At 43.0% G+C, this 26,056-nt stretch overlaps 2 protein-coding genes across 2 annotated transcripts; both read left to right on the top strand.

The window, feature by feature from the left end:
- Positions 1-2,482: 2,482 nt before the first annotated feature.
- myrfl (myelin regulatory factor like) lies at positions 2,483-12,302 on the top strand (the record flags this gene model as incomplete). The annotated part of the gene is made up of 22 exons (XM_083902836.1): positions 2,483-2,555; positions 2,938-3,031; positions 3,411-3,472; positions 3,590-4,031; positions 4,228-4,437; positions 4,519-4,714; positions 4,799-4,875; positions 4,987-5,097; positions 5,177-5,267; positions 5,357-5,557; positions 6,417-6,525; positions 6,612-6,721; positions 7,171-7,316; positions 7,571-7,747; positions 7,843-7,914; positions 8,696-8,742; positions 9,089-9,244; positions 9,721-9,805; positions 9,895-9,969; positions 11,051-11,162; positions 11,837-11,908; positions 12,210-12,302. The coding sequence occupies 22 exons, from the start codon at positions 2,483-2,485 to the stop codon at positions 12,300-12,302; spliced, it is 2,811 nt and encodes a 936-aa protein (XP_083758962.1).
- Positions 12,303-18,166: 5,864 nt separating this feature from the next.
- Positions 18,167-25,384, top strand: cct2 (chaperonin containing TCP1, subunit 2 (beta)). Its single transcript, XM_083902595.1, has 16 exons — positions 18,167-18,240; positions 19,132-19,206; positions 19,291-19,356; positions 19,736-19,847; positions 19,971-20,047; positions 20,140-20,252; positions 20,380-20,582; positions 20,684-20,784; positions 22,674-22,801; positions 22,891-22,994; positions 23,075-23,194; positions 23,633-23,761; positions 23,867-23,970; positions 24,058-24,157; positions 24,703-24,844; positions 24,993-25,384. The coding sequence occupies exons 1-16, from the start codon at positions 18,238-18,240 to the stop codon at positions 25,021-25,023; spliced, it is 1,608 nt and encodes a 535-aa protein (XP_083758721.1). The 5' UTR covers positions 18,167-18,237; the 3' UTR covers positions 25,024-25,384.
- Positions 25,385-26,056: the final 672 nt, after the last annotated feature.

Here is a 26,056-nt window from a genome sequence, read left to right as displayed (position 1 = left end):
CCAACCCTAACCCTAACCCCAGTGACTGTAAGACACTGTTGAAGTTAGACTTGAATGAATTCTGTGATTGCTTTTTCAAACAGTAGGTGTCACTACAGCATTTTCTGTGGTGAACCACATCATGGTACGTTGCCATGTTTGAAAAGTGGTTCCCCCAAAATGAAAAGTTCTGGAAAAATCAAGTAACAAAAATGTAATTATCAGTTTTCCTTTCACCAATTCACCAAACGTAGACAAACAAACACACAGTTTGACTTCATAGTTTAATTTCTTATTGTTGTCAGATAATATCAAACGTATTTATGACGGTAGTTTTTATTACATTATTTTATTACATTCATTACAAGGACGTTCCTCAGCTCTTTCATTTCAGAAGCAACAGGTTACTATGATCACCAAGTCAATGAACTGGGACTGAACTTTATCCTGTGCTGCCACCTGCTGGTAGAGAATGATAGAACATAAAAACATGACTTTTTTTGGACTGAATTAAACCTAATATATTGTGGACTGAATGTTAGATTTTAAGATTAAAACTTTTTTGAGTTGAAGGCACCTGCTACTTCACGTTGACATTTTTTTTTTTTTTTTCACGGTTCAGTCTGAATTTTTCAACATGGATAGGCCATCACCCGAGGATGTTCCCATTCAATTTTGGTAAGAATCCGCCCACTGATGACGTCACAAAAGCGACACAAACTTTCAAGAAGTCCCTATTTATTATAAATGGGGGAAAATATGGAAAAAAGTTAAATATCTTTGTGAAAACTCACTGAATTTGAACGAAATTTGGTGCGTGTACACAGGATCGGACGCTCTACTGTCGCACTAAATTTCACCTGGATCTGGATCCTTTAACTGTAACATGACCACACATAACCCAGAAAAAAGGTGCGGGACCCACAAAGATATCAATACAAGTCCACACACACACACACCCTCAGACGACAGGTGTGTGTGTGTGTGTGCCTGTGTCAGGTGTGTGAACCGTTTTCCTGTTCAAAGCTCAAAGTCCAGGTGAGAGACAGCGGCGATCGATCCACTGACGCCTGACAAGAAGAAGAAGAAGAAGAAAGAAAGAAAGTTTACGTCAGATTTCCTCTCAGGATTTAGCAGAATTCTGGAGCGGTTTTGTCGGTAAACCTGTCAGGATCTGGATCCTCCGTCACCGATGGATTACACCTGAGGGCTGAAGCTCAGTCGCTCTGATCCACTGCTGACCGAGAGCCAGCGGCGGCCATCTTGGAGACACACGGGTGAGTTCTGAGCAAATAAAGTCTGCTGCTGTTCGTTTGGGATCGCGACTCTTTTTTTTAAAAGAAACATTAAAGTCAATAAAACGAAGCAAATATAAAGGGACAGTTGTTCAAATGTATATGAATATAGCATTTTTTGCTTCTTCTTTTCAAAATAAACTGAAACGTAGCCAAAGAACAAGTGGTTTTTGATGATTTTGAACTCAAATCGAAAACTGATTTTATTTTATTAGTCAAATTAAATCAATTTCTGATGTTTACTATATATATATATATATATGTATATATATAAGTTGTTATATAAGTAGTAGATGTTTTTCGTTAAAATTCAAATTACATTAAAAAATAACTCACTGAAGAAAATCACTATTAATCTGATTCTATTTAGCATATTTTTAGTATTTCATTTTACAGACATTTAAGTTGAATTTTCGCCGTAAAAATATTTGAAGTTACATTAATAGATTTTATGATTTCCTGTCGAATTTTTTTTTTTACAACACATTGTTAAAATGTGGTCAATTCAACTTTATCTAAAGTGCTGTAAACTATAATTGTTGGTTATAAATACTTTAATGACCATCAAAACATGGTGTGTGTACACTTATTTTTAACGTTTATACCGTGTAGATGTAAATTAGCCTGATGTGTTATCATTTTGAAATTTAAATATTTCAGAAATGATCACAGGAATATGGCTTCTTTTACTCTTCAAAGTTTTAGAAATCTTTTTTTATTTAACTTTAAGCAGAATGATTTAAACCCTTGAAATAAACATCATTGTCCTCATAATTGTGACATAAATTCTGATCAAATCACAGATTTCTTGAGAGGAAAATATTTTTGTTGTTGTTGTCGTATTTACTGATAAATTTGACTTATTTTGCTTTTTAATTGACCCTAAACGTCACACGTTGACCTTTCTTCACAATCAGCCGCAGCTCTGACCTTGAACTCTGCGTCATTATCAGATTTTAACATATTTCAGAATCATAAAACATTTTTCCATGTTTTTGGTGAATATAAATGTAATTTTATGTCGTAGAAAGAACGATTTTTGTTGTTTTTTTCATTGTATATTGATTCAAACTTGTGTTTTTGTGTTAAATATTCAGTCAGTCAGTCGCTGGAGCAGCAGCAGCAGCTCCGGTCCAGGTCCAGGTCCAGGTCCACTCCTGATCCACCTCCCCGTTCCCCAGGCTCGGTGCTGCCCCCTGCTGGGCAACATGGAGCCTGGAGTCAGCCGGTTGCCGCTCCACGTGCTGGGAGAGAACGAGGCTCTGCAGCAGTTCTTCAGCGGTGAGCTTTCGTCTGTAGACCACGTTCAGACCCGGTATCACTCAGGGTCTGAGGTTTGGGATGGTCTTAAAGAACCTCCTGGGTTCAGGTCTTGGAGGTAGCTTCAAGGCGCTCTGAGAAGGTTCAGGTTCAGGAGGTCATTGCAAACATCAGGGGAAAGGTGGCCCTAGAGGTCCTTGAAGGTTGTTCCACAAGTCCTGATAGAGGATTTCTAAGACGATACCCTTGACCCAGACCGTGTACAGACCTGGTATCACTCAGGGTGGATGAGTATACCGAGTCTGAGGTTTTGGAGGGTCTTAAAGAACCTCCTGGGTTCAGGTCTTGGAGGTGGTTTCAAGGCTAATGCGTGTGTTTAAAATGTGTTTGTGTGTGTTTGCAGGTCAGGATGTGAGCGGCGTGTTGGACAGCTCGGTCGCCGTGGATACGAGTATCCTGGAGCAGTACCTCAGCAACGACATGGACCCGAACAGCTTGTAAGATTCTCTAAAAACTCAACAAGAAACTTAACTCAAGTCCAGTTGACCTGGACGACCTTGAGAACCTCCACAGACGATTGTCCCTAACACTGACTTAAACCTTGCTGAGTCACCCTTGTTATAGACTGGTGAGGTGTCCGGGTTGCACCTTATCTTCCACACAGTATCAGCTGGAATTGGCCTCAGTTTCCCCTTTAACTGTATGCTGTAGAACCAATGGATGGAAGTTCATTCTTGGTCATTGACCCAGTTATCAGATACAGAAGTTCAGATGCACTTAAACCGATATACAACACGTAAAACAGACACTTTGAGGACAGTTTAGGAATCCCGATATTTACAATTGTTTGCTGTTTTGTTTTTGTTTTTGTCCCAGCATGCTCCCTGAGTCTCCGCCCGACTCGTGCTCGGACGCCTGCTCGCCTGCACGGATACCAGGTATGGTCCTCATCGTCGACCCCTGATGTTACTTGTCTATAGATGTCTAGTCGTACCGTCTACTACTTTTTATCGTACAAAACCGTACCCGATAACCTGAACTTTTCCACGTGACAGACTTACACCGCGAGTCGCCCTACTGGACCAACCGGCAAACCAACCGGGAGCTGTTCCAACCCTCCACCCCGTCCACCGCGTCGTCGTCCTGTCACTTTAAGGACTGCGACTCCGCCCTCGCCCGCCACGATGAACTCTTGACCTACAATCAGCTTCGCGGTCTGGGCCTCACAAACGCTTACGCCAAGCCCGCCGCGCCACCCGCCGCTCCGCCCGCCGCGCACGAGCGGCTACATCAGAGCGATTGCCGCTCGCCGGAACATTTACGCTACCTGAGTCCGGACGGCTCAGGTAGCGTTTACACCCCGCCCACGCCTCCCTCTCCTCCCCCACCTCCCTCCAACAACTACGGTGCACACTGCGCCGGTGCTAGCATGGCGCCACCGTTAAATACACCCACGTCGACCTGTTTGTTGGGCTCCACCCCCTCGCTGCACAACCAGTAAGTAGACCTTGTTGACGTTTAGTCTTTACTTAGTGATTATTTAAGTCACTCAACAACTGGTGCATACAACAATGTGTCATCTGCGTATACAGTAACACTGAGCCTTGTGGCAAACTACCAAGAAAGCATTAGCATTAGCCTTGCCGAACACTGTGTGTCTTAACATGAATTCCCGTGTCTCATTTAGCATCAGCTCCTTGCAAAGTAAAAAACGGAGGAGGTCGGAGTGCGAGGAATCGTCGTCGTCGCCGGGGATTGACGCGTCCGGCAGCGTTGTTGACGAAACATGCTCGGCAGGAAATGGTAGCGGCGGTTTAAACCTGGCATCCTACCAGCATCTGACCTGGGAACAGTACAGACTGGACCCTTGGAGCCCTTTGTACGACCACGGCTATCAGACTCTGTGAGTTTACGAAAACCAAGATACCGCGGTAGACGAACGTGTCGGACAGACTCGGCTGACCTTCGTGTCCTCTCTGCTCAGGTCTTCTCCCGCCTACCACGTGGACACAGACAAAGGCTTCAACTACTCCGCGGCCGACGAAGCCTTCATTTGCCAGAAGAAGAACCACTTTCAGGTCACCATTCACATCGGCGTCGCTGCAGAGCCACAGTACGTGAAAACACCCAGGGGAACGCGGGAGGTTGACCACTTCCAAATTAAAGTGTTTGGCATCAAGGTGCGAGTATTGCTGATTCCAGAAATGGAACTTTGCTCCGAGTTGGGTCTTTTTTTTGTTTAATTTAATCTTCTCTACTCGCAGTTGGAAGCTCCAAGCCACCATGTGACCATCGAGCAATCGCAACCCGACCGGAGTAAGAAGCCCTTTCACCCTGTCAGGTACGTAACGGGTGTGGCGGTCACCATGCACCAGGAACCAGCTGCTTCGGTTAGGGTTAGCGTTAGCCAGCATTGACGTATTTACAAAAACAAACCTTTCTGAACGTCCAGGGTTAGCCTTCCCGTCGGAAAGATCACAAAGGTTACGCTCGGGCGGCTTCACTTCAGCGAAACGACGGCCAACAACATGAGGAAGAAAGGCAAACCCAACCCTGAGCAGAGGTGTGCGAGGCTTTATTTCCTGTTTCCAACGCTAACTGCAGTTGCGCCGGCGATGCTAACCGTAGCTGTGCGTGTCCAGGTATTTTCAGATGGTGGTTGGTCTTTACGCTGCAGTAGGAGAGGACACTCATCTGCTCACAGCTCTGGTTTCGGAGAGAATCATCGTCAGGGTAATCGGCGGCCATCTTTGCACCGATCCCTTACCGTTGCACTTCAATCTTTGAGTCTAAGATTTGTGTTCCTCCTCCTCCTCCTCCAGGCCTCGAACCCCGGTCAGTTTGAGATGGACGGGGACGCCTTGTGGCAGCGCGGGGCGACGCAGGACGCGCTGGTTTGTCAGGGCCGCATCGGCATCAACACGGACTCGCCAGACGAGGCGCTGGTCGTCTGCGGTAACGCCAAAGTGATGGGCGCCATCATGCAGCCGTCTGACTGCCGCGTCAAAGAAAACATACAAGAGGTGAGAGACGGAATATCCGTCGTCGTGTTTACTGTTTTACGGTAGAACTTTGAAGGCAAACCCCCGATGAAAGAGTGAGGAATTGGAGGAATCTTTTGTTAGTTGTGTATTTTCTTGGCTAGCGTTGTTTCCTCGTAGCATTAAGGTCACCGAATTCGATCTCTCCAGGCTCCTCCCACTGTTCAAGACGCCGCCGAAATTGGGGATTGGGATAATATGACCCTCCCAATTGGTGTATCTTGGCCCCGCGGTGGTCTGGCGATCAGTCCAGGGTGTTACCCCCGTCTATCAGCCCCGTCCTTTAGCCTCATGTGGAAGATAAAGCGGTAGAATCAGTGTCTGGAGTGCTGTTATTACCCTGTAAAATATCGGTTGGAAGGGCCAGCGGTTGGTGAAGTGGTTAGCTAGCACTCTTGCCTTTGCAGCAAGAAGACCCGGATTCCTGGGTTCAAGCTCCGTTTGGAACAACTTGGGAACAAGGGCCTTTCTGCAAGAAGTTTGCATGTTCTCCCCGTGTGTGCCGGGGTTTTCTCCGGGTTCTCCGGCTTCCTCCCATAGTCCAAAAACATGCGAAATGGGGATTAGGTGAATTGGGCACTCTAAAATTGACCGTAGGTGTGAGAGTGTGAGTGAATGGTTGTTTGTCTCTATATGTGGCCCTGCGATGGACTGGCGAACTGTCCGGGGTGTGACCCCGCCAATCGCCCAATGTCAGCTGAGATAGGCACAGCACCCCCGGCGACCCTCTGGTGGAGGATAAAGCGGTAGATAATGACTTTGGCGCCCTCTGGTGCCCGAACCAAACACGATTTCAAGACATTATTGTCTTCTTAATCTGAGTCTTGTGCTCGTTGGTCAGGTGGACTCTGAGCAGCAGCTGAAGAGAATCACTCAGATGAGAATCGTCGAGTTCGATTACAAACCAGAGTTCGCCTCCACCATGGGGATGGACCACACCCACCAGACAGGTACCAACGCTCAGACTTTCACTCAGGTTTTTACCGCGGTCCAGTGCGATGTTGTGTAAACTGCGATTGTTCATTGTAATATGCAGGTATAATCGCTCAGGAGGTGAAGGAGCTGCTGCCGTCGGCGGTGAAGGAAGTCGGAGACGTGACTTGCTCTGATGGAGAGACGATTCAGAATTTCCTCATGGTGGACAAGGTATTCCGACCTTATTTCCTTCCTTAATATTTACCGATCAACGGCCCAGACTTTGGCCAAGTGGAAGAAACCAAGTCCTCACTACACTCTTAGAAATAAAAGTGCTAAGCGCTAACCATATAAGGTTCTTCGGGTTGTCCTCTTTTGACCCTTTTGGAGGGTTCCACCAAGAACCCTTTTAAAACCCTTTTTTCAGGAAGGGTTCTCTGGATCAAAATGGTTCTTACTGGAACCATTAGTGTTACCAAGAACCCTCAGTAGCAAATGGCTCCAGGTAGAACCTCAGCCCTTGTAGAAGAACACTTCAGGAACCCGTATTTCTAAGACTGTAGGACAAGGGCTTGGGTAACCCTGAGCAAGGTGCCCAAGCTAGGTAGGCATCAGAACCTTACGTGGCTTGACGCAGAGTGCTGCTAAATCTAGATCTTTGCTTCCTGTTCCTGCTCCAGGAGCAGATCTTCATGGAGAACATCGGGGCCGTGCAGCAGCTGTCGAGGCTCACCGACAACCTGGAGGCTCGCATCATCGACCTGGAGGTCTGGAACACACGGCTGGCCAAACTGAAGAGCCTGACGGGCAGCCTGCGCTCCACCGGGTATCCGTCTTTATCCACTGCAGCTATCAGTGTGTGTGTGTGTGTGTGTGCGTTACATAACGGAAACATCTGTGTGTTATCAGCACATTCGTGGCAATCAGAGTTCAAGGACAAGTGAGGTTTTGAAGGTCACTGTAGGCAGCAAATCAAATGACCGTGACCCCGTTTGAAGAGGGACTGTATTTTCAAATATCCAGTGGTTAAACCTCGCGATTTCAAAATAAAAGCTCTAATTCTGTGTGTTCTCCCCACAGGAAACCCGTGAAACCGAGCAACACCAGCAGTACTACGCCGACGCCGACGCCGGGCGCCGACACGTGTAAGACGCCGAGCACCGGGAGGAACGACTGGAGGCAGAAATATTGCCGCTGTGTGAAGCGTAAACTCGTCCTGGTCAGCGTCTTAAGCCTGCTCGCCACCATGGCGTTCTGGTGAGGCGTGGCGCAGTGTGGCGTCACTTCCTGTTTTTCAAGACGGAGAAATTTCGAAAAACCCAAATTTTGAACCCGCGTTTGTGTGTTTTCAGCATCATCGCCATCACTGGTCTGTACCTGGTGAATCTGACGGACAAAGACTCCGACATCGCGTCTGGCAACAGGTGAACGTCGGCAACCAAACAGACCAAGATGCTAACAAGCTAATTTTCTTACCACAATTTTTGACGCTTAAACTGTCAACTACTTACCTTCAACAAACGGCTTCAATCATATGACGCGTATTTTCAGGTCGTCCAACTTCTTCACTTTTAAAATGCCAATTCCAAGCCAATGATGCAAATTATTGCTAATTCTGCTAGTTAATGGTAATTCTGCTAATTATTGCTAATTCTAGCTAATTCTGCAAATTCTGCTAATTATTGCTAATTATTGCTAATTCTTGGGAATTCTTGCGAATTCTTGCTAATTCTGCTAAGTATTGCTAATTCTTGCTAATTCTGCTAAGTATTGCTAATTCTTGCTAATTCTTGCTAATTCTGCTGATTCTGGCTAATTATTGCTAATTCTGCTAATTATTGCTAATTCTTGCTAATTCTGAATGTTGCGATCAAGAGCTGGGGGGCTGTCTCCGCTCCCCCTACTGTCTGTTAGCGGGACAAAAACCAGCCTTGCAAGATCATGGATCTGGAAGGCCTCAAAATTTTCCAGAACTACCAATTCTGGAAAAGGTCTGATAAGCTAGCAAGAAAAAGCTAACAATGAAGAACATGGGCGTGGCCTACCTTCTCCAACTTAAACCAGGCTCCACCCCTTGTCGGAATGTGGTCCGCACCCAACGTCTAGGCTTGTCGCTTACGGAATTTTAGCAAAAATATTTCCTAGTAACCTTCATTCTACGATATATCGTGTCATAATTCCGTGATTGTTCTTTGTGTTTCTCAGTAACGGCACCGTGGTTCCCCTGCAGACCACGGCCTCGACCAGTGCAGGTAAAAAACACCCCCGCCGACCGTCTTACGTCAGCTGTTCCATAACATGACATCATCATCATCATCTTTTCTTCAATATCAGCACTGAGCACGTACGGTAGCAACTGATTAATGAATTGGGTTCAGTGACCGTTCATTCATTCATTCACTCAGTGGTTCCAGACACACACACACAAAACACACGCCTTCCTCCAGCGTTCCTTGAACCCTCCCTGTATCCCTATCACGGTCTGATGTGACCTGCTCTTATATTAACACCAAAGCCATAAATCTGGATGCTTAACTCTTAAGTTTTTAAAAAAGATATGAAGAAAAAGTACTTTTTTTTTTCCGTTGCCTCTCTCAGTTCCGTCGACCACACCTCTGGGTCCTTGGCCTCCGGACGTGGACTTCTGTGACCTGCTGTACTGTGACCAGGTGCACTGCTGCCCTTCGACACCGGGGGGCAGCGTCGACTTCAACAACTCCTCCACCGGCGAACCGGAGAAGACAGATCCGTCAGGTGACTCAATATAGGCAGTAAATACGTGATATGATGACACGTGGATTGAATGTTTACAGTAATAATACATATATATATATGTATACATTTAATTTATTATAATGTATTTTTTTTTCCGCAGAAACAACACAAGATCGACTTTTTCATCATCTGAAAAAGTCCAGAGACTGTGAGTGTCCACGCTAACACAATAACTGACTATTCCTGTGTGTCTTTTTGGTTATTTTCAATATTTTTTGTTGCTATTTTGACTCTTTTTTTAGCTAATTCTGGTAATTTAATGGTCATTTTACACGTCTGTTTGTTTCAAGGCCCATTCTATAAATAATCTACACCATATTTACATGTACACACAACAGGAATTGACATTTTATGCTTGTAAATAACACATATATGAATCTAAATTCAACACGTTAGACAGTAGACATGCTGAAAAACAGATATTCACCCATTCATTCACTCTCTTCCTCCGTCAGGGACAAACACAACCATCCACTCCTTCACTATCAAAGAGAACCAGCAGGTGATTGACAGTAAATACTGTCTGAGAGACGAATGTGGGTAAGTACATGACGTCGGTCTTTGACGTGTGTCTGAAAAAGAGATTAAATCTGCGAGGATTAAACGTCCTTCCCTGTGTTTATCTTCAGTCCGGGTCGATTCGTCTTCAGAGTTCCCATCAGCCAGTTTGTCCCGGTCAACATGAGAGTCACTCTGCTCATGAAGTGAGTTCAAATCTAACTTAAAATTGGCTGCAATGTCAACATAAAGCCATTATTTACTACTTGTAGGCATAGTAGCATAGTAGCTAGCTAGCTAGAAAAGTGAATGTGACTTAAAAACACAGATGTTTCCTGTTTTTTAACCTCATAACCTAGTTAGTATCTTTGGCTCGCTTACGCATAGCAGTGGCAGCTAATTAGCAAACTTGCTAACACAAAAGCCCTGGGAAACGCGCCAAAAATGTTTGCTAAGTGAGGCAGCTAGCTCCCAAGCTAGCCAGCAGTGTGATAAAGTCTGAAATGAACACAACAGTTACAAAAATACTGAGTAAATATGAAAGTTTTTTCATGAAGTGAAAATCGAAGACATGGAGTTCAAAATGGCTGCCATGTCAACATAAAGCCATTATTTAGTACATGTAGGCATAGTAGCATAGTAGCTAGCTTAAAAAAAACCTTAAATATGAAGTCATGTAATGAGATATCGACTCAAACCTGTCAGAAAAGTGAATGTGCCTTAAAAAACACAAATGTTTGACAAAAATGCGGGAGTTTTCCGGTTTTTTAACCTTATAACCTCGGGAAACTCGCCAAACATGTTTGCTAAGTGAGGCAGCTAGCTCCCAAGCTAGCCAAAAGTGTGATAAAGTCTGAAATGAAGACAAAAGATAAAGAAATACGGAGTAAATGTGAATGAATACGAACACAGAGTTTAAAATGGCTGCCACGTCAATATAAATCCATTATTTTGTCCAATTTTCAGTTTTTGGACTAGATGTAGACGCTGCACAGTAGCTAGCTTAAAAAACATTAAATATTAAGGCATGTGTAGTGAGCTATCGACTCAAACCTGTCAGAAAAGTGAATATGACTTGAAAAACACAACTGTTTGCATAGCTGTGGCAGCTAATTAGCAAACTAGCTAACAGAAAAGCCCTGGGAAACTAGCCAAACATGTTTGCTAAGTGAGGCAGCTAGCTCCCGCGTTAGCCAGCATTGTGATAAAGTCTGAAATGAAGACGACAGATTAAAAATATGAAGTAAATGTAAACGTTTTTACATTGTTGTGTGTGTTTGTTCGTAGCTCGACGGAGCTCCTGGTGGTGCATCTGTGTCGGTTTGACGAGTCCGCGGCGTGTTCTGCTCTGCTGGACATGAACACGGTCACGGGGAGCTCGTACCCTTCAAACACACAGGTAAATATGACATTATTATTGTTTTTGTCAATATTTAATAACTCTAGCGTGTGACTGAAAACATTGTTTTTATGATTCCTAGCATGTTAGCATGAGTCTTTTGAAAACTGCTGGATTTTTTTTGTTAATGCTGCCTCGTGTGGTCACTTTGTGTCACTAAAGTTACTCAAAATGTAGGTTTTCAAAAGCCGAATTGACAAAATAATACATTTGAATACACTCCTGTGTCTCTGTTGATGTTAAAATCGCTGATTTTCTCTATGGGCTTTGGTGTGGGAGAGTGAGTGGTTTACAAACTTCAGTTTCCTGTTGGAAAAGTCCGTCTAACAGTGAGATAAAGACGTCGTATTGTGTTGTGTTCGTAGTGCGGTACTCTCTCTCTCTACACTGTGTGGGTCACTGGTGACCGGTGTCCATGTCATGGTTTAGTGTTAGCGCGGCTGTGATTAGCATGTTGTCGCTACCACGCGTCCATTATTCATCGTCGGGGGCCTCTTCCCGCACACTTCCTGCATTATTTACCGTTATGCTAACCGAGTCAGTCGAGTGGATCCTCAAATAACACAAACACACAAAAGCGGCAACAGGTGCAACGCTGATGGAGCGAAACGAGGGATTAAGAAATTATGAAATTAAAGTGTGAAAATGTTGTGTTTGTGCGTTTGTGTCTGCAGGGGGAACATGAGTGGCGTCTCCACGTGGCTCGGCTTTATCACAGCTCGTATTATTTTCGCTCCACCGTGGCGGTAAGAACCTGAAGATTCTAGTTTTCCCAAATTTAGGAATAAATGTTAGTTAAGTGGATTCATGAAAATGTAAATTGCTACATTGTTACATTTACAGAAAAACACAAAGGATTTTTTTATTTTGTTTATATTAGCGGTGCGTTCCATTTCTACAACTTTTAGCGCTAGCGGCAAATCTGTCGTATATAATTCGCGGTACATTTTTAGCTCTAGAGCGCAGCTATCGACCGGTATCGCTAACAATCGCTAGCTTTCTCAACTGAACGCAGCCTAATGTACGATGTTTTATTTTTTTCTCCAGGGTCAAGCCGACTGCAATACCAGCCATCAATTCGCGGGGGCGCTCTTCACCGATTACATTTTCCACTTCTACAGACGCTGTTCGGACTCGTAAAAGACACTTTAAAAAAAAAAAAAAAACGATAAATAATTTTACACTTTTAACATAATAAATATTTCACCCTCACGCAGATGACGATCAGATATTTTTTAATGTAATAATGTAAATGTGGGAGTTCAGTTCAGTATTTCAGATTCAGACAAAGGGAATGAAACGTTTAGGTCAAAGTTTATCATAATTCACCCTCAAACACAACAATTCATCGCAGAAATCGCAAAATTTATAATAGATACGAGAAATCTGCAAATTATGCTTAAGAATTGATTTCATTCCCATGAAAGGATTTAAAATAATCTCATCATTTATGCCGAAAGTTGCTAGCTAATAGCTTGTTAGCTAATAGCTTGTGTTGTTTTAGTTGTTATTGTGACATTTTTTATAGTGCTGTATTTCATGTATTATAATAATAATAATAGCCTTTTATTCTTTTATTCTATTCTTTGATTTCTCAGGGGAAACAATTGCAATTTACGTAAATATTTTTTTTCTGAATAGAATCCGAATTTTGCTGTCATAATATTTGTGATTACACTTTTTAAACTTTAAAACTTCACAATTAAAGTTTTAGTCCAACACTCACATACAACTTTGCTCATCTGATTGAATTTGGAGAATCAAATTTACGATAAATATGTAAGAATATTTAAAAACATTTGAGTTAAATTAACACGGAAAATATTAAGAGAAAAAAACCTCCGTTGCTTTGACTGAAGGAGAATTGTGACGTTACCTGATAAAAACTAGCATTAGCTTGTCTGTTTTGCTGTTTTATGTGAAATAAAAAGTCATAAAATAACACTTTGTAGCGCAAATAGTTTTATTTCTCAACCGGTGTAGCTTCTTTATTTAGCAAAGGCTAATGTTATTAGCCAAGAGCTAGCAAATATGAACACTTGGTGTGTTTTTTAATTTAATTAATATTATATGGTGGTAAATAAATAGATAGAATATATAAACACGAGCTAGCATAACTCCTCTCCACCGATTTTAAGTTTATAAAATGCTAAACTCTATGCTAACACGGTTGTTTACGTCATGGGATTTGACTGAAGAATTCGAGCTAACAAAAGTCTTGTCCGCTTTTTTCCAAAATGCCGCTGTTAGCTTTTTGTGTTGGTGTTTGTCGTAGACGAGATGCTCCGCCTATTTACTCTTAACTCAACGGCTAAAACTTAAATCACGTGACATTTAGCGTAATCATTTCATACGGCGTCTGACGGAAACTGTACTGGCTTCATGTTTTTCCCTTTTCTTTTGCTGTTTGTATTACATTATTATTAGCAAGCTAGCTTAGTGACATTCACGGGGAGCTAGCCACAGCTACGTGTTAGCTAGCTTGGCTTGTTTTGTATTTGTTGTTGATTTCTGACGTTATTTGTAGTGTGTGTGTACAATGCGAAAATAATTCATTACATTATTAACAGTAACATTAGCATACATGTTTAGCATACATGTTGCTGTAGCTTAAACGTGCGGACACAGCATTTCTAACTATAGTGCGTTTTTGTATTGTTATTAGTATTATTAATATAAAATATTAGCAGCAGAAACACCAAACACCAAGCTAATGAAGCTAATGAAGCTAATGAAGCTAATTAGGCTGATGAGACTAATGAAGCTAATGAGGTGTCTGAGAGAAAACAGGTCAGCTGCAGAGAGGAAGCTAAAGTTGCAGCACGGAAACAAAGATGTTTGTGTGTGTGTGTGTGTGTGTGTGTGTGTGTGTGTGTGTGTGTGTGTGTGTGTGCATGCGTGCGTGCGTGCGTGTGTGTGTGTGTCCAGAGCAGGAGGACAGAGATGGACGCTGAGCAGAATGTGAGTATATCTCTAAATATCTGCACATTTACACCTTTTTTTGACGTTAATGCGTTAAAAACTGACCTGAATGTTATTAAGTAAAGGTGAAATCAGTCAAATTTGTAATTAAAAGTATGTTTTTCATTGATATATTATCATGTGAAAATGACAAACGATGGCGTTTTCATGTTATCCACCATGTTTCTACAGAATCAAACACTTTTAAACAGCAAATATGTTTGATTTCTATTTTAATTTCTGCCACAGCTACATCATCATTGGACAGGGGACGTATTTTATATGTTTTATGGCACAATATGGGTTAAAAACACAGTTAAGAAGGTAAAAATCTACATACAATACAGAAAGAAAGAGTGAAAAATGGCAAAAAAATTCAGCATTACCGTTTTAAATAATGAGAAATAACATAATAATGAATTTAGATGAAAAAATGACTTCATAAACTCATAAAAATGAAGTTACAATCCTTGCAGTTTGAATTGTTTATTATATATATATACATATACTTCGATATTCAAGCATAATGCAGATATTTCAATAGGAACAAAGATATGTTACAGGAATAAAGTCCTTTTTTGGTTCGTAAATGAGTTAAATCCTGGTTAAACGGTTGACTAATGTTTGAATTCATGACGGTGACGGGTTTAATGTGATGTGACCTTTGACCTGAGGTCCTCAGGTGTGTGTGTGTGTGTGTGTGTGTGTGTGTGTGTGCGTGCGTGTGTGTGCGGTGTCGTCTGTCAGCCTGACGACTGACGGACAAACGTCGTCTCCCGTCGCCGTGGAAACGGTCGTCATTTCTCAGCTTTCGTCTGAGTACATGTAATTAACTGATACACTATCCTCTCCCTGTGTGTGTGTGTGTGTGCGTGTGTGTGTGTGTGTGCGCGTGTGTGTGTGTGTGTGTGCGCGTGTGTGTGTGTGTGCGACAGGACGGTCTTGGAGCTCGACATCTCTCTCAGATTAAAGAGGAGTCGGAGAGCAGAGAACACAGGTAACGCCGCGACAACTGACGTTTGTAAACGAACCGCTCACTCTCCCTGCACCAAACCCCATAGAGAAAACCAGCGATTTTAAAATCAACAAAGACACAGGAGTTCACAGAAGTTGTTGATCCACTGCTGCCTCCATCACTGATTTCAAATGTCTCATTTTGTAAAATTCGGCTTTTAAAGACCTACATTTGGATGTACTTAAGTGACGCAAAATGACCACACGAGGCAGCAGTGGACCAGCAGCTCCTGTGTCCACCGTGAGCTAAAATCGCTGATTTTCTCTATGGTTTGGTGCAGGGAGAGTGAGTGGTTTGTGCAACCAAATATGAATAAAACACAGAGTGGAAACGTTGTTACAGAGGAAGTGGAAACTCAGTGTGTGTGTGTGTGTGTGTGTGTGTGTGTGTGTGTGTGTGTGTGTGTGTGTGTGTGTGTGTGTTTGCTCTTGTACTTGCGGCATACTGAGGACCAGTGAGGGTTTTTAACCAACAAAGTGAGGTCATTTTTACAGAGTGAGGACATTTCGTCCGGTCCTCACTTTGTTTTCATTGAAATCACTGCCTTAGGTTGCTATAACATGCTATACTCAATTTGTCAAAAAAAAAAAAAATCTAATTTTGGACCAAAAATTTTCGGTGAAATTTTGTACCAAAAAATTTTGTGAAAAATTTTGGGTTACATTTTGGACCAATTTTTTTTTGTCAAATTTTGAACCAATTTTTTTTTTTCAAATTTTGGACCAAATTTTTTTGTCAAATTTTGGACCAAATTTTTTTTTTCAAATGTTGGGTAAAAATTTTCTCTTTTTTTTCCTTCTTTTCAAATTTTGGACCAAAAATATTTGGTCCAATTTTTTTTTACATTTTGGTCGACATAGTATAAGTATGATGTTTTTGTAAAAATGTTGACCAAAAAAAAAAAAAAAAAAATCGAAACAGTTTTCCAGCCCTTTTTGCTTTGGGGCTCCACCTGCAGACATTTTATGGTACTGCAACCAGTAGTTCTATATAGATGTCATTCATGAAGTAGCTATTTGTAATTGTGTTGATTTATAAAGTGGAAATGCTGGTCCTCAGTATGCAGCAAGTACAAGAATGTGTTTGTGTGTGTTACAGGGATACATTACTGATCAGAGTGTAAACAAATCTGAATGAAATATGAACTCATCTCTCTCTCTCTCTCTCTCTCTCTCTCTCTCTCTCTCTCTCTCTCTCTCTCTCTCTCTCTCTCTCTCTCTCGCTCTCAGTTTCCCGCCCCCGATCGCCCGGCGTCGCCGTGGACCAATCGTGGACGAGGTGGACGGACAACAGGAAGTGGACGGACAACAGGAAGTGTCCGAGGCGGCGCCTCTGAGCGGTCGGCAGCAGAGGGCGGTAGAGGACAACCGGAGTCTGCTGGAGGAGGTGACGCAAGGGTTTCAACTCTGTGTGTGTGTGTGACATCACTTCCTGCCTTCATAGTGATGTCATATCATATATGTGTGTGTGTGTGTGTGTGTGTGTGTGTGTGTGCGTCGCAGCTGGGTCGCATTGAGGCGGAGCTTCGCGAGACGCTGCGTCTGGACATGGAGCGACGGCAGGAGGCCGAGTTCCTCCAGCAGCACGAGAACATGACGCTGTGGCAGGACCTGTGCTACCTGAGTCTGAGCCAGCGAGTGGCCAAGTACACACACACACACTGTGACACGGTTAGCTAGCGAGCTAGCTAGCTAGCTAGCATTTTCTTTCGCTACTAACTCCAACTTTAGCTAGCAACGCGATGTGAGGTCTTCTCCAACCTCGACAACTCAGATCTCCTGAAGTTACCATTTTGACGGAGTGGTAGTGTAGTAGTTTAGCGTCTCCAGAAGGTGGCAGTAATGAGAAATGAGAGATGCAAGCTGCCAGTTAAACCCCATAGAAAAAGAAGAAGAAGAAGAACAGAAGATTTTGTCGTCTTTGGGAACCACTGGAGAGCAATCAATGGGGCCGTTGCGAATCACCCGAGTCCACTCAGATGGATCAAAACCAGATTTTTGAGTTTGGGGCCCCTGGTAGCCCTGAAAAACAACCCCAATTACATCAAGTTACAGTTTGAGTTTGGCCACCTGGGGTCTTTGGGACTATGGCAGACCATTTTAAGTGCAGGGCCACCTGGAGGTCCTTGGGAAATGATCTTCTCAGGTGGACCTCAACACTTTTTAAGTGTGGGGTCTACAGGAGAAGATAGTGTTTTAGGTCCATGGGAGCCACTTTAGGGCGACCTGTGGTCCTTCAAATGCATCGACTTTAGGAGCTTAATGTGTGCTTTAAAGCAACTTATGGCTGGATCCTGGAACTAAATAAATAAAAAATAAATTGTCCCTTGTGTTTCAGACCGTGGGTCAGCAGCTACTTCAGGACGTTCCCCATGCACATCTACTGTCTGCCCGTGCAGCCCGCCGGTCACCAGCGCAGGAGGCGGGGCCTGAAGAAGAGGAAATGATGTTTTTTTGAAGTGTTCCCGTGTTTTTTTAATTGAAAAATAAAATGTTGTTTAAGTTTGCTCCGCCGGTCTCCCTTACTTCCCGCTGTGTTTCCCTCAGGCAGACTTACAGCACCCTCTTGTGGACTTACTGTGTAGCACATTTGATTATGGTTGTTGCAGTAATATCATTGGCATTCCCTTCAAACAGAAGGGAGCCACGATTCATTGCCTAATATTTGAAAACAAGCAGATACACCTTAGGAATTATATATTATTATATTATTATCATAGATAATATAAATATTTCACAAATAGAATCATGTCAAAAGAATGTGTCCTCATTTGTACATGAATTTTTTTTTTGAACACCCATAATGAACTGTAATTATTACATACAACTATAAATATATTGGTGTAATATAATAGTTGTTGTGTTTTTTTTTATTAGTATCAGATTAAATGACGTGTAGAAACCAGCATACATGTTAAATTGTGATTAAATTCCTTTTGTGCTACAGTCGTTGCTTTTCTTTTGTTGTCAGTATCCACACTGCTGTGTTTTCCCTGATTTCCCCTGAACGCATCACCACGTCCGTACGTAACTACGTCACTGTCCGCTCCAGCCCTCCCTTCTGTGCGTGTACGGCTCCAGCGCTAAACCCTCAGTCATCATGGTGAGTGTAAACCGTGATTTTTCCTCGCTTTTTAAGCAATATACGCGGGTTTGCTCTAAAACCAACGCGTGTTTGCGAACTCAAACACGCGCTGACTCCGTGAAACGGCGCGTTTGTCGATCCGCGTTGTCTGTAGCGTCTCTTGTTAGCCCCGAGCTAACGGTGCTACCGGCGAGGAGGCACATGGGCGTTATGCGAGTGCGCTAGCGGCTAAGCTAACTGCGGCTAAGACTGTTCAACGGAAGCGGTTTCAAACCTCACTTTCTTGAACCGTGGAGATGCCGACACGTTTGATATCAACGTCACATCAACGCCTTAGTTTTAAATGTGTGTTAACGCACTTTTAACACGGCTCCTGCTCTTTATGCGTAGTTAGCTCCGTTAGCATGCTGCGTTAGCTAGTCATCAGGGCTTTGTGGCTGTCAAGACACGGAACACATCAGTTGTAGCTTATATATACACATTTAAAACATACGATGTACGTCATCACATTTAAAATCACGTGATTCTAACGTAATTATATTTGATAAATAAAGTGTATTTGTTGATTTTAGTTGAGTTTTATGTCTTAATGAATGTATAATTCATTGTGTTGGAAGCTTCTAGCGGTTTCCAGGATGACATGGGCGGGGCTCGACGGGTGCTGCATTCAATGTTGCTCGGAAAAACTACTTTTTTTTAATCACCTCATGTTTGCAATTTTTTTCTTACAATTTAAACTTTTTAACTACAATTTCGAATTCAAACATTCATTTATTGGCGTTGCTTAAGTATTAAAATATGCTAGAGCTGTTTGTTTGATGGCTTTTTGCATATCACTATTATTTGTTCTCCTGCACGTTATTGATGGGTTGATTTTATTGATTGATGGGTGTTGCTGTCTCTCTGCAGGCGTCCTTATCGATGGCCCCGGTCAGCATCTTCAGACACGGAGCTGATGAAGAGAAAGCAGAGACTGCACGACTGGTACATTGTTTGTTTATTCTGTATTTTTCTTGTGGTTATTTTTATTATTTCCAACCTCCTGAAACCTTTTTGTTTCCTCTTCAGTCGTCGTTCATCGGCGCCATCGCCATCGGAGACTTGGTGAAGAGCACTCTGGGTCCAAAGGGGATGGTGAGCGACTTAGATTCTCCTTAAATATTTTGGTGTGAGGATTAAAGGCTAAAATTAGCCTTTTATAATTATATCGGTTCTAGAAAGGCTGCCGTTGCGGACCACCATGTGTTTAAAATAGCCCACTGTTTCCCAACCTCAAAAGCTGACCTTAATCACAATATAATACCATTTTATATTTGTTAAATTAGTTCTAACTCATGTTATTGAACACATCTACACTTAAATCTGAATAAAAAGGTCGGGCAAATTCTGCAAAATTGTTTGGGGAACCAGAAATGATCTCCTGTGTTCAGACTTAACCTGTTTTTGATGCTTAAAACAAGACGTGTGAGTTGAGTTTAATGGCAGAAGATGATGTTTTCTTTATGTAAATTAGGACAAGATCTTGATGAGCGGAGGGAAGAACAGCTCGGTGACCGTCACCAACGACGGAGCCACGATCCTGAAAGCCATCGGGATCGACAACCCTGCTGCCAAAGTTCTGGTTGGTGAGTGAAGATCCCCAACGTGTGTGATTTATTAGAAAATCATGAAAAAGTGTCAGATTATGCCTTAAAGTCGGCTGAATCACTGTCAGAATCAGTCATATTTGAATTATCTTTGACCCGCAGACATGTCAAAGGTGCAGGACGATGAAGTCGGCGACGGAACGACGTCCGTCACCGTGCTGGCGGCCGAGCTGCTCAGGGTAAAACACCCTCCAACGAAGTTTTGATGTTTTTATGAAGCCAAAAAAAAAAAATGTAGTCGCCCTTTAAACGCCAATTGTCGCTCTCGTAGGAGGCGGAACTTCTGATCGCCAAGAAGATCCACCCACAGACGATCATCTCCGGCTGGAGGCAGGCGACGCAGGTGGCCAGAGAAGCTCTGAGGGAAGCTGCAGTCGACAACAGGTGAGAGGAGGTTTCTGAGAGCAACAGCGGCCACCGGTGTTTAGAAGAGGTACTGCAGTTTCAATGTAAAAAAAAAAAAAACAATCACAGAATCTCGACACCGTCTTGTCGTCCTTTGTCTCCGTAGCAACGACGACGCCCGTTTCCAGGAGGACCTGCTGAACATCGCCCGCACCACGCTGTCCTCCAAGCTGCTGACTCACCACAAAGACCACTTCTCCCACCTGGCCGTCAAAGCCGTCATGAGGCTGAAGGGTTCCGGGAACCTGGAGGCCATCCACGTCATCAAGAAGCTCGGCGGCAGCCTCACCGACTCGTACCTGGACGAAGGTGAGCGCAGCGTTAACGGTTAACGGCGGCGCTGCTAGCTCTGCTACGATTGGCTGCTTGCGTGTGAGTCCTAACGCGTCGCGTCACGTGGTCTCTTCCAGGTTTCCTGCTGGACAAGAAGATCGGCGTGAACCAACCCAAGAGGCTGGAGAACGTGAACATCCTGATCGCTAACACCGGCATGGACACCGACAAGATCAAGGTAAGGACGTGGGACTTTTATTGTGAAAGGGCAGCTTAATTATAAGAGACTTAAAAGTTTGCGTTACTTAAGAGACTTTAAAGTTCGCGTTACTTTAGAGACTTTAATGTTTGCGTTACTTTAGAGACTTTTAAGTTTGCGTTACTTTAGAGACTTTAAAGTTTGCGTTACTTTAGAGACTTTAACGTTTGCGTTGCTTTAGAGACTTTAACGTTTGCGTTGCTTTAGAGACTTTAAAGTTTGCGTTAAGAGACTTAAGTTTGCGTCACTTTAGAGACTAATGTTTGCGTTACTTTAGAGACTTTTAAGTTTGCGTTACTTTAGAGACTTTAAAGTTTGCGTTACTTTAGAGACTTTAACGTTTGCGTTGCTTTAGAGACTTTAAAGTTTGCGTTAAGAGACTTAAGTTTGCGTCACTTTAGAGACTTTAATGTTTGCGTTACTTTAGAGACTTTTAAGTTTGCGTTACTTTAGAGACTTTAAAGTTTGCGTTACTTTAGAGACTTTAACGTTTGCGTTGCTTTAGAGACTTTAAAGTTTGCGTTAAGAGACTTAAGTTTGCGTCACTTTAGAGACTTTAATGTTTGCGTTACTTTAGAGACTTTTAAGTTTGCGTTACTTTAGAGACTTTAAAGTTTGCGTCACTTTAGAGACTTTAAAGTTTACGTTACTTTAGAGTCTTTAAAGTTTACTAAGAGACTTTAAAGTTTGCGTTACTTTAGAGACTTTAAGGTTTACTAAGAGACTTAAGTTTGCGTTACTTTAGAGACTTTAAAGTTTACGTTACTTTAGAGACTTTAAAGTTTACTAAGAGACTTTAAAGTTTACGTTACTTTAGAGACTTTAAAGTTTACTAAGAGACTTTAAAGTTTGCGTTACTTGAGAGACTTTAATGTTTGCGTTACTTTAGAGACTTTTAAGTTTGCGTTAAGAGACTTAAGTTTGCGTCACTTTAGAGACTTTAATGTTTGCGTTACTTTAGAGACTTTTAAGTTTGCGTTACTTTCGAGACTTTAAAGTTTGCGTTACTTTAGAGACTTTAAAGTTTACGTTACTTTAGAGTCTTTAAAGTTTACTAAGAGACTTTAAAGTTTGCGTTACTTTAGAGACTTTAAAGTTTACGTTACTTTAGAGTCTTTAAAGTTTACTAAGAGACTTTAAAGTTTACGTTACTTTAGAGACTTTAAAGTTTACGTTACTTTAGAGACTTTAACGTTCGCGTTACTTTAGAGACTTTAACATTTGCGTTGCTTTAGAGACTTTAAAGTTTGCGTTAAGAGACTTAAGTTTGCGTCACTTTAGAGACTTTAATGTTTGCGTTACTTTAGAGACTTTTAAGTTTGCGTTACTTTAGAGACTTTAAAGTTTGCGTTACTTTAGAGACTTTAACGTTTGCGTTGCTTTAGAGACTTTAAAGTTTGCGTTAGGAGACTTAAGTTTGCGTCACTTTAGAGACTTTAATGTTTGCGTTACTTTAGAGACTTTTAAGTTTGCGTTACTTTAGAGACTTTAAAGTTTGCGTTACTTTAGAGACTTTAAAGTTTACGTTACTTTAGAGACTTTAAAGTTTACTAAGAGACTTTAAAGTTTGCGTTACTTTAGAGACTTTAAAGTTTACTAAGAGACTTTAACGTTTGCGTTACTTTAGAGACTTTAAAGTTTACTAAGAGACTTTAACGTTTGCGTTACTTTAGAGACTTTAAAGTTTACTTAGAGACTTTAACGTTTGCGTTACTTTAGAGACTTTAAAGAGTAGCGTTACTTTAGAGACTCACCGGTCAGTCGTCATGGATTTGCGTCATACACTAACCGCCGTTATCGCACCCAGCACTAATAGTCAATGATTCACGGAGGTTTCTCTCGTTAATTTCCCCGACTGTGTTCGTCAGATCTTCGGCTCCAGAGTTCGCGTCGACTCGATGGCGAAGGTCGCCGAGATCGAGCTCGCCGAGAAAGAGAAGATGAAGGAGAAGGTCGAGCGCATCCTGAAGCACGGCATCAACTGCTTCATCAACAGGTAAACATTTTTAAAAAGTGATTCCGATGATTCTTTGGTTCGTACGCGTTTCCGCGTCGTAGCTCAAACGTCTTGTTTTCTCTCCACAGACAGTTGATCTATAATTACCCGGAGCAGCTCTTCGCTCAGGCCGGCGTCATGGCCATCGAGCACGCCGACTTTGCCGGCGTGGAGCGCCTCGCGCTGGTCACTGGTACGTTAGCGTTGAAACTTCGCAGCAGGCTAACGCGCCCGTTTCACGCGATAACACGTACGTGTTTTTGTTGCCTTCAGGCGGAGAGATCACCTCCACCTTCGACCACCCCGAGCTGGTGAAGCTCGGACACTGCAAGCTGATCGAGGAGGTGATGATCGGAGAAGATCTGCTCATCCACTTCTCTGGAGTCGACATGGGTACGAACTTGGGGTTGAAAGAGTGTCTGATTACTGTGTGGTCCAGCAGAGGGCGCTGTTTGGTGTTGTGTGGCGTTCCATTTACATCTAAAGTCGCTAATTGGTTTCCGTCACCTCAGAGTTGACTGCGTTCCAGTTGAGAAGTCGGTTTTTCGGGCTAACCATTTTCACGAGTAGAAACTGAACGTTATACGATGTGTACGACTAATTTGTTGCGAAACAAATAAGTCGGATGTGCAGTTAATGGTAAAATTAGCATCTTAGAATCTTGTCAAGCGTGTTCCGATTTCTCCGTTACCGCGTGGAACTTCCGACTACAACTGGAACGCACCTTTAGCTTATGAAATGTTAGCTTCCGTCACATGGATGGTGGAGGAGGCATCGCAGACGAAATCATCCGACAAAATAACGTAACCGTTAAACTGTTTCCTCCCTCAGGTGAGGCGTGCACCATCGTCCTGCGCGGCGCGACTCAGCAGATCGTGGACGAGGCCGAGCGCTCGCTGCACGACGCCCTGTGCGTGTTGGCGCAGACCGTGAAGGAGCCGCGCACCGTCTACGGAGGAGGTACGACGCCACGCGTTGTTTTCCTTATCGAACTGTAATAAACTGCCGTTATCGCCACCTCACACTCACGCGCCTGTTTTTCCCTGACTCCGCCCTCTTCGCCAGGCTGCTCCGAGATGCTGATGGCGAAGGTGGTGAGCGATCTGGCCAACAGGACGCCGGGGAAGGAAGCGGTCGCCATGGAGTCGTTCGCCAAAGCTCTGAGGATGGTGAGATCTCAACCCTGAAAACAAAAACTATGGCGGGTTTAAAGTCAATTTGTTAAAATTAACTCAATTAACGCAATTTTTTTCCAGCTGCCAACAATTATCGCAGACAACGCCGGCTACGACAGCGCCGACCTGGTGGCTCAGCTGAGAGCTGCACACCAGGAGAACAAGACCACGTCTGGACTGAGTGAGTCGCAGCTAAACTCAAAATATGATTTGACGCGGCAAAAATAAATTTTAAAAAGGGCGCCTTCTTCACCCTCACCACTAGAGGGCAGTGACAGTGAAACTGTTTCATAAGTAGTTTTTTCTAGCCTCTTCACTGTGATGCTAACAGTATCTACAAATTTAACCGTTAGTCGATGGCGCTGCCGTTTCATTAGCGACACCCGACGCCTAAGCATTGCTAACGCAGTCAAACATGCTACCTCTACAAGTACTTGTTGGTGCGTATTTGCTAAATGTAGCAGTATTTGGTTAAAATGGCATGGGATATGATGACATGTGCTAACTCTGCATTCCCAGCTAATTTGGTTTGGAATCGTATGCTAATGTTAGCATAATGTGTTGTGAACAGATTCATACGTTCATAAATGGTCTAAAATGACGGTATCAGCCTAATATCGGTAACAGCAAGATACTTTTTGAGTTTGTGAAATCGGTATCGTGGAAGCTTGTTTCAGGTCCTTGAACGCAGCACGTTTACCGCGGGTGCGTTTGTTTTCCTCGCAGACATGTCCGAGGGCACCGTGGGCGACATGGCCGAGCTGGGCATCACCGAGTCGTTCCAGGTGAAGCGTCAGGTGCTGCTGAGCGCGTCCGAGGCCGCCGAGATGATCCTGAGGGTCGATGACATCATCAAAGCTGCGCCCAGGTCAGTACTACGCTAGCTCCGCGGCGGAGCGAGACTCCTCTTTCGACTCGGAAGGTCGTGGGTTCGATCCCCGGCTCCGCTAGCCGTGTACGACGCTTAACCCCACCCTGCTCCTGACGTCTGTGCTTCCTGTTTGTTGTTTTTGTAGGAAGAGAGTTCCCGACCATCACCCGTGCTAGAGGATGAAGAAGACGAAGAAGAGGGGGAGGAGCTTCAGTTTTGTTATTTATCACCTCTGTGTAGTTCGGATTAAACAAACGCTCCGCTGGTTTAGTTTTGTTGTTTTTCCTCCGTTGTCAAAACTCACTGTGGAAGCACTGACGCTAAGTCGACCTCTCAGCGCCGCTAACTTCCGAGGCTTCGGCTCAAGCTAGCGTTACAAAAATTGCTAGCAGTGATGATGTAGGTCAGTACGGTTTGTGATGCTAACGTTGGCAGGCAGTTCACCGCGTTTTGCTGGAGGCTGGCTATGCTAACGTTAGCACAGGAAGTCGGGACTCTGTTTTTGTTTACTGAAATAAATGAACCAATTGTCATCATTAGGTTTTTACACTCGTTTTTTATCACTTTTTAAAGGGATAGTTCTGTTTTAGTCGTTAAACGGTCCGTTATTTATGACGTCTTAAGAATGTGTTCATGTCTTTATTACACTGTTACAGACTTTTCCAACAGGAAACTGAAGTTTGTAAACCACTCAATCTCCCACACCAAAGACCATAGAGAGGGATTTTAGCTCACAGGGACACAGGAGCTGCTGGTCTACTGCTGCCTCGTGTGGTCACTTTGTGTCACTGACGTCAATGTGAACAAAGGATTTCTTGAGCCGAATTATCAAAATAGCACTAAAGCTACAGCTAAAAAATAGCTAAAAATGCATGTTTTTTTGAATGGGGTTTGGTGAGACTTAGAAATAAGCACAAAAACTTTAAATTTCAGGTTGAAAATATTGAAATATTATGTTAAAATACCACTAAAAATACTGTGTGTGTGGATAAGTCTGGAGCCAAATCAAAAATAATCAGGTCACAGTGACTGAAACCTCAGTGTGTCAACAGCTAAACCAGGTTATTGACCCTGACAATAACTTTTATTTAATGTCAACTAATGTATTTGTCATCGAGGAACAAAAAAATGTTTATCCTCAAACTGCCTCAATACAAACCCTGGTTTCATGAGGTCATAATATGACATTTAATCAATAATGATAAATGA

This window comes from Microchirus variegatus, assembly GCF_963457635.1.
Source record: "Microchirus variegatus genome assembly, chromosome: 16".
Taxonomy (NCBI): domain Eukaryota; kingdom Metazoa; phylum Chordata; class Actinopteri; order Pleuronectiformes; family Soleidae; genus Microchirus; species Microchirus variegatus.
The sequence above is the reverse complement of the archived record's forward strand: the minus strand, read 5'-3'. Positions and strand labels throughout refer to the sequence as shown.